We start from the raw sequence: 9,837 nt of genomic DNA, 5'->3' as shown, positions 1-9,837 counted from the left end.
AAAAAAAAAAAAAAAAAAAAGGAATGCATAAATATATAATTATATATATTGAAAAAAATATATTTTTATTATACAAAACAATATTTATCAACAAAAAAAAAGAAAAAAAAATTATTATTATTAGGTTATATATATAAAGAGAGAGAAAAATAAAATTAATTTTATTTAATTCTATACATTTTTAAACAAATAAAAGTAAATATTATATGTTTTATTTAAATAATCAAGTACAATTCATTTTAGAAAAAAAAAAAAAAAAAAAAATACATATAATATATATATATATATATATTTTATATATTATTATAAACATACTCTTTAAAGGGAATAATTTTTACTTTTTAAATGATAGAAGTAATTATTTTAAAATAATATAAAAGATATAACTTTTTTTTCTTTATTATTTTGCAGTTAGGATCATATTTTTAAATATATATATATATTTATATATTTATTTATTTATTTATTTATTATCTTTTAAAAATGTTATAATAAAGATGATGTTATGAAATATCAGGTATACTTAATTTTTTTTTCTTAAAAAAAATAAAATATGGACATTTTCCAGTTTACTGTATAAAACTACGAAGAGAATATTACATGTAATAAAAGAGAAAACGAAAAAAAAAAAAAAATAAAATAATAATAATTTAAAAAAATGATCCTATGAACAAAATATGTAAAAGGATACATACATATTAATAATATATATATATAATAACCTAAACATATAAGAATAACTAAATAAAAATATTATATAATATAACATAATAATCCTATGGATTTTTTCATAACAAGTGTATTATTAAAAAAAATAATAATAAATCGTTTTCTTTTTGTGGGAACAAGAAAAAAAAAAAAAAAAAATTAAATTCACTATACATTCAATGAATAGTTATAATATATATATATATATATATATATATATATATTATATACTTTTGTTTTTTTTTTTTTTTAATCTTTAATATTATTATTACTTGACTTATTTTTATGAATTATTCGGAAATGTTATTTTTAAGTACAACTCCTAATAGGAAAGGTACCATTCCTGCAATCATTCCATTTAATACCATATAAAGGGCACACGTAATAGGCTTTTGATTAGTAAATTGCGACTATAAAAGGAAACAGAAAAAAACAAAAAACATATAATAGGGTGTTTTATATGATATATATGTACTTTTGTTCCTATATATATATAATACGTATTTATTTATTTATTTATTTATGTATATATTATTTGCGTACCTTGAACAATCCTAGTATAAATAAAGTTGTTAGTGTTGAAAAAAAGACAACTAAAAAGGATGTAGTATAATCCGAATATCCAAAAAATACAGTATATGCAACATAAGCGGATAATGGAATTATACCAAAAACAGCAAAACTTAAAAACATGATAATTCCTTTTTTTAAACATTCACTTTTATCTTCATTAGTTACAATTAAACCTAATTCTTCAGACATCATATGTTCAAGAAAGAAATTTTTATTTCTAAAAGTTATTTCAACTAAATTTCTAGCATCTTCACTATCAAATTTATACTTATTCATATAAATATCAATCATTTCTTGTTTTTCTTCAGATGGGCAATTTTCAATTTCCCATTCTTCTCTTTTCTTTTCAGCTAACATAAAATCTCTTTGTGCAGTTGAACTGGTATATTCACTAAATCCCATTGATATAGCATTTGCAAATAAATTTCCTATACCTATTATAATAACTTGAGTAGGAGTAATTTTTGCCCCTACACAACCTGATACTATAGCAAATATAGTAATTATACCATCTAAACTTCCAAATATTATTGTTTTTAAATTATCCTTATCAAGATTGTGATTTTCACCATGTTTATCTAAGTTGTGATAAAAGTCATGAGCTTCTTTTGAACGAACTACATCATCATTATAGTAAGCCTTTCTAGCTTCTATTGTTTTTTTACTAACCATGTTTAATCAAAATGAAATATAAAATAAAGGAACAGTTAATATTATAAATAAATAAATAAATAAAAATATATATGTATATGTTTTTTTTTTTTTTTTAATTAAGATAGATTTGTGTATCTTATATAATACATACAAAATTATTATATATCATATATATATTTCACATGAAATATATTCTCTTTCAAATATAAAATATGCACATTCTTTTTTATAGCAATATATATATATATATATATATATATATATATATATATTAAATGGCGAAAAATAAAAAATAAAATAAAATAAATATTAATTAAATATCTAATGAGAAATTTTGAAACTACAGTAGAATATATTTGCTTATTTGATTATGATCATTTTCATAAAGATAAAAAAAATATATGTAAATAAATATATATATATATATATATATAATTATATTTTTTTTTTTTTTTTTTTAATAATTACATGGCGGATAATATATTACAGTAATTATATATATATATTATTATTTTTTAAGAATTATATGACGGATAATATATTGCAGGAGTTACAATATATATATATATACATATATATATATATATATTATTTTTTTTTAACAATTATATAACGGATAATATGTTACAGGAATTATATATATTATATACTTATTTTATATGCTCTTAAAGGGATAACCCTATATATTATTCTAACGTGCTCTCATTCTTTTTATAGCATATATTAACAAATAAATACATGAATAATATATATATAAATATTATATATCCTTTTTTCTGCATTAATTTTTAACAAATTTAAATTTGCTTTTATTTTTTTTTTTTTTAATATTTTAACATTTTTTAAATTATATATAGTTTTGATCTCTTAAAAAATTGTTCCTTTTTTTTACAATACGTAAAAATAAATAATTATCTGTTATGACTATTTTAATGTTATATATTATTAGTTCTTTTTTATTTCGTGCTCCCATTTATAATATATAAAGTTTTCAATTTTTTTTTTTTTGTATATAATATATAAATCATATTCCGTATTTAAAAAAATTATGAACCTTATATTTATTGAATATATATATATATATATATTTATTTATTTATATATTTTTGTTTTCTCTGTTTATGTTAATATATATTTATTTTTTATTTTAAATCTTTTAATTGTTTTCATAATATTTTAATTTATTTGTTTTTATTTTGTTATTATATATAAACCATTATTTTATATATATAATATGTTTAAATAATATGTATCATTAATAAAAATATAATAACAATATTGTAGAAATGTTCTTACATATAAAAATAGACAAAGGTACATATTTAATCAGCGTACCTAGTTATAATATAAAATAGAATATGATTTTCGTTCTTTTTGTTTTTAATATATTAATTTTATTAGTATAATATAAATGAAATAATTGTTATATTCCTAAAAATGTGCAATAATAATTTTTTTTGTTTTTTTTTTTCCCACTATAATAAATTAATTAAAAATATATATAAATATATATATTTATAAATATGGAAGAAACTGAAAATGTTTATTGTCCAAAACTTCAAAATTTTAATGATGAAACATCTGAGAATGTAAATGATACTAGTGATGATAAAAACAAAAATAATGATGATAATAATGATTATGATGATAATAATGTTAATATGTTAGATGACAAACATAATTTAGAGAATGAAGAAGATAATAATAAGGATAATATGATGATATTTTCTTCTATTCTACGTTATCAAAGATATAAAACCAAGAAAGGTAATATTTATTTTGATTTTAAAAATACAAACTTATCTTTAAATGAAAAAGATATGTTAGTTCAAAGTAGCAATTTTTATCATTTGTTTGATATAAAATCTTTACTTTGCCCTCATATATATTTGAATGTTAATTCTCATATTAATATAAATATATCGGATTATAAAAATTATTTGAAAAGAGTATTTAATAATGATAATATAGTAGATGATAAAAATGAAATTGTTAAATATAGTTCATGTCAGGAATTTATATTTGAGGCTGTAGAGCAGGTTGAACATATAGAAGTGTAAGTTATACAAAAATGGAGGATTGTATATATATAAATATATATAAATATATATATATATATATATATATATATTATTCTTATTAAAGAAATAAGTACATTATATAAACACACAGGAAAATATACACACCCATATATATATATATATATATTTATATATATATATTTTTATTTATTTAATTTTTAGGTTTACCAAAGTTCAGATAGTGAAAAAACTTTTTTTATTCCTAAATCAAAATGTTGCCGAAAAAATGAAGAATTACATTAACAACATTCCTATTATAAATTCAAACGATTATGTACTAGTTCAGACAAATTTAAAAAATGATTTGTTGCTTGGATATGTAAAGAGTAGTAAGTATAATCTATTTTTTGAAATCTTAAACATGAAAAAATGTTTCCATTCATTTTTAAATGAAAATATAATTATATATGAAATAAATGAAGACAAAGAAGGTTATTTTAAAACTATCGATGGAAAAAAATATTTAAAAGAACAAATAATATATGAGAAAAAAGATTTACTTAAAAATTTGGATTTCTATTTAATGTATTATTGTGATTACTATTTCTCATCAAATTCGATAATTGAATGGGAAAAAAAATATAATAATAATAATAATAATATTAATTGTGTTAGTAATAATAATAATAATAATTGTAGTCATAAAAATAATCAGCAGTTTATAGAAAACGATTATAACGATATGCATCTCTTTTTTTCTTTTAATATATGTATAAAATCTGTAAAGAATAATTTATTTCTTCATATTATTTTTAATGATAATAACCTTAAAATTAGCGATGAATATTTTATTGAATCCTTTCCACATTATGAAGATTTAAATTTGTATAATAAACAATTTGATATAAATAAGATGGATAAGAATTTATTTAAATCAAATACCTTTTTTATAAATAATTTATATTATCATTTAAAGTGTAAATTATTATGTGTTTTCAAATTTATAAATATGTCAGTTGATGATTTTATGACAGATATACATATATCTCAAATTAAAAAAAAGGGGCATATAAATGAAAAAGATAGTTATATGTTGTATACTTTTAATATACATACATTAAGTAATGAAGGTATGGTATATATTTTTTTTTGCAATTTATATATATCAAATATGTTTAAGGAAAATAATTTTGAAATACGTGTTCCTACATATTTACATTTCCAATTAAATAAACAAAATTCATACAAAAAGTTAAAATTGATTAAATATAATTCAAAGTTTTTGTATTCACTATGTTATAAAGAAAAAGGTGATTGTAAAAAAAAAAAAAAAAAAAATGATCTTCATGAAAAAGGTAGTGATAATAATAGAGATAATAATAATAGTGATATTAATAATAATAATAATAATAATAATGGTAATTATTATTGTTCCCATAATACAATTTTTTCTAATGATGAAAAATTTATTTTCAATAGCTCTGATTTTAACAAATTGGATCAAATTAAAAATGATAATTATTTAATAAAGGATGAGAAAATAAATAAGAATTTTATCTTTGAAAGAGGAAATTATAAATACACTTTCATTCTTATTTCTTCTAAATGTGATATAATAATAATAACATTGCGTAACAAAAAAAAAAAAAAAGAAGAATATAATAATAAATTGAATAGATATTCATCATGTAGTATAAATGAAAATGTTTATTTAGAAAATGTAGAAATTATTAATTATTCTTCATCCAATAATAAGAATACAAATAATATTATATGTAATACTATAATAAATAAATACAATTATGAAATAAATAATAATATAAAAAATAAGAATAAGAGTTGTGTCTTATTTGAAATTGTTTGTTTTTATGAAAACGGAGAAATGCAAAAGTATATATATACTTGTTCTTTAAAAAATGAAAATTTTGAATTCTTTCTTAATAATAAAGAAGAAGAAAAAACAAAAAGTATAAATTGTAAAAAATGTTTTTTTAAACCTATTCTTTTTCCTTTTAATGAAGAATTATTAAATAAAAAAAAAAATTCAAATGATCTTGTATTATATAATATAAAATTAAGTGATTTCAAAAATTTAATTTATATTTATTTTCAAGAAAAGAAAATTGAAGGAATTAGTCTAACTATTAATAATGAATGTCTAATTATTAATTACATTAAAATGGTAAGTAAATTATTAAAAAAAATTTTACAAAATTTTTATAATTCGGATGACCTAGATATTGTATATAATTTTCAAAATGATATAAAAAATAAATGTCATAATTTAAGTGAGAACATAAATATTTCTAGTGACAGTACTATTTGTCATGCTATTAAAAAAAACGAAATACATAATAATAACATAAAATATAATTTATTTACACAAAGAGAAGTAAAATCTTCATTTTTTGAATTCAAATATATCCTTTTTGGATTTTATGATTTATTTTTAATCAATCAAAAAAATTATACAGATTTAAATGAAAAGAAAAAAGAAGAATATAAAAAAAATTTTATTAATTGTTTTGATACACATAGTCATTATAATTTTTTAAATATTATAAAAGAATATATTAATTATGATTATATAATAAATAAATGTTCTTATAACATTTCCAATGATACACAAAAAAAAAAGAAAATTAAATTAAACTTTTATTATTTTCTTTTAATTATACAATATTTTAAAAAAACATATATTCAGGAAAATAAAAGTTCTTTTTTTTATATGGTATATAATGAGTTGTTACAAAATGATAAATATTTAAAACATTTTTATAATACATATAATGAAATAGATAAAAAAACTAATATTCATTTAAACGATAATGATAATAATATTGATACAAATGAGATAAAAAAAAATGAAGAAACAGATATAATATTAAAAAATATGAATTTTTTTGATAATTATCAACTTATTAATATAAGAAAATATGATCTCATTTTATTTTCCTTTTTATTTCATATGTATAATTTTTGTTTGAAACAGAATGGACTTAGTAACGATGAATTTAATTCTCATATAACTTACTTTTTAATTAATAAAAAAATGAAGAAATATAAAAAAAAATATAGATACATTTGTAAAAAGAAAATAGATACAAATGAAAATAATGATAATAATATTAATATTAATATGTGTCATAGTAAAAATTACAAAGAAAAAAATTTTGAAGAGCATAAAAATAATATGTTAAACAAACAAAATGAATCTTTAGATAATTTAAAAGAAAATATATTTTTATCAAAAAATATTTATGATAATCAATTAAGTAGTCTTAAAAATTTAAAGCAAAATAAAACAAATATAAATGAAAAGTATAATCAAAACAAAATTATAATCAATTATTTAACATGGAAAAAATGTTTATATTATATATACAAAATTAAAAAATATACTAGGAAGATAGAAACATATCAAGAATTATATATTTCTTCTATATTATATATTAATATAAATTTATGCCAAATATTCTTTATACTTTTAAATATATTAAGAATGAATAATACAAATATATATACAAATATACATTTTGATATAAGAAAAAATAATTTAGATTATTTTTATTTATTAATTATACTAAATTTTTATAGTCTATTTTATATGTTGATTTTAGATCAAAAATATAGTATAATACACGATGAAGATAATAATACCTATATAAGTAAACATATAAATAACAAAAAATATATGGAAGAAAATGATAAAAATATAATATCACTTTTGTCTTTTTTTAATAATATTTATGAAGAAAATAAAGAGGAATTGTTAAAAAATGACGAAAAAAAAAAAATAAATAATCATAATAGGAACACAGATATATTGTATACATCTTCAAGTGGTGTAAATATATCAGTTAGTACACAGTATTTAGAACAATATCTTATTTTAATTTATAATATAATAAAAGATAAAATAAATAATATCAAAGAAGATAATTATATTATGGAGAAATTTATTTTTAAAATTAATTGTATGATATGTAATAAAGTATGTGTTACTAATATATATAATAATTATTATATATGTGAAAATAATCATATATTTAATAAATGTATGTTAACCTTTGGATGTATATATAAAAATCATATTATTTTACCAACAGTTTATATATTACATGATATAAATGATAAATTATTTCCTATTACTAATGATCATATTTTATCATATAATTTACAATATTATTTGGATCATATTTATTTCTGTTCTTTTTGTTATAATTTTATAACAACGCAAAATTCTTTTTATAAAAAATTCTTTCTATTTAATCAATGTCCATTTTGTAATCATGAATTGAATATTCTGTAATGATTCTTGAGTATATTAAATAAATATAAGAAATATAAATAAATAAATAAATAAATAAATAAATATATATATATATATATATATATATATATATATAAATATTTTTTGTATTTTTTAATTATATAATCACATTTATTTTTAATATATATTTTCCCTATTTTTTTTTTTTTTTTTTTTTTTTTTGTTTGTTTGGGTATTTAAATAATACTTTGTTTTTATTTTTTTTTTTTAAAACTCAGCTATTTGTAACTTTGGACTCAAAAAACTTTTATTTCTCCTTGTGTTCAGACATATATATAATATATATATATATATATATATTTTTAATATAAGATTGAATAATCACATATATAATATAAATATATAGCTTATATTTATATGTTCATGTAATATTTTAAAATAATATATGTTCTTTTGCAATCTTTGTAAATATATTATTTTAAAAATACTTCAAAATGGTAATAAAATATATATATATATACATAATAACAATTTATTATGTTACTTTAATGTGTATTATATAAATTTTTTTTTTTTTTTTTTTATTAACCATATAAAAAAATCATTTATACAAGATGTTAGCAAAATATGTTTGAATAATATTATATATAAAGAAAAATTTTGTGTTTCCCTTTTTAATACTGAGAAGAAATATGATGAAATTATATATTTAATGTTAATAGTACATATTATATATATAAATAAATATATATATATATATATTTATATTTTACATATGAATAGTTGGAATAATATGTTTTATTTTCATTGAACTTACTTTAAAATGAATTACTTATATATTTATCATTATAATTAAAATTATTTTAATTTCTTTTAGATTATACAACATATAAAAGTATATTCTATATATTATCAAATACTTTTTGTGAGAAGAAGAAAAAATGATACCATCTTATATATAGAAAAAAAAAGTAGAATTATATATTATTTTATTTTGCAAAATTCTTTCTTTTTTTTTATAATTCTTTAATTTTTTTTTTATTATCATTTAATTGTGAAACATAAAATATATATATTATAATATATATATATATATATATTGTATGGTAAAATAAATATTATATATATATATATATATATATATATAATATTTTTATGATGTAGTATTTATGTATATTTGTTATGATCTTTCTTTTTAATTTTTTTTTTTTTATATTTTGTGACAATTTGTAATATTTTTACTATGGTAGTAACCAATTTGAATGTTTGTTTTTGTTTATTTATTAATTCTTTTAAAGTAGTATATATAAAAATATATATATTATATTAATTAATTTGTTCATTTAATTATTTAATCATTTAATTATTTAATCATTTAATTATTTAATTATTTAATCAATTATTCGTTTAATCATTTATTCGTTTAATCATTTATTCGTTTAATCATGTAATCATTTAATCATTTATTTATTTATTTATTTATTTAATGATTTATTTGTTTCTTTAAAAAAATAATATATATATATATATAATATATATATCTTTCTTTTTTTTTTTCTTTTTTTGTTTTAATTTTCTTTATTTAAAAATGCTTGAGTAATATATAAC

The 9,837-nt window shown here is 15.8% G+C and overlaps 2 protein-coding genes across 2 annotated transcripts; one reads left to right on the top strand and one right to left on the bottom strand.

Annotated features, from left to right (window-relative positions):
- Window positions 1–998: 998 nt before the first annotated feature.
- On the bottom strand, window positions 999–1,953 carry PGSY75_1223700 (putative integral membrane protein; the record flags this gene model as incomplete). Its single annotated transcript, XM_018786814.1, has 2 exons — window positions 999–1,118; window positions 1,252–1,953. The coding sequence occupies 2 exons, from the start codon at window positions 1,951–1,953 to the stop codon at window positions 999–1,001; spliced, it is 822 nt and encodes a 273-aa protein (XP_018640679.1).
- A 1,505-nt stretch (window positions 1,954–3,458) lies between these two features.
- PGSY75_1223600 (hypothetical protein) lies at window positions 3,459–8,268 on the top strand (the record flags this gene model as incomplete). Its single annotated transcript, XM_018786813.1, has 2 exons — window positions 3,459–3,991; window positions 4,179–8,268. 2 exons carry the CDS (start codon window positions 3,459–3,461, stop codon window positions 8,266–8,268), a joined length of 4,623 nt encoding a protein of 1,540 aa, XP_018640678.1.
- Window positions 8,269–9,837: the final 1,569 nt, after the last annotated feature.

This window comes from Plasmodium gaboni, chromosome 12 (assembly GCF_001602025.1).
Source record: "Plasmodium gaboni strain SY75 chromosome 12, whole genome shotgun sequence".
NCBI classification, from domain to species: domain Eukaryota; phylum Apicomplexa; class Aconoidasida; order Haemosporida; family Plasmodiidae; genus Plasmodium; species Plasmodium gaboni.
The sequence above is the reverse complement of the archived record's forward strand: the minus strand, read 5'-3'. Positions and strand labels throughout refer to the sequence as shown.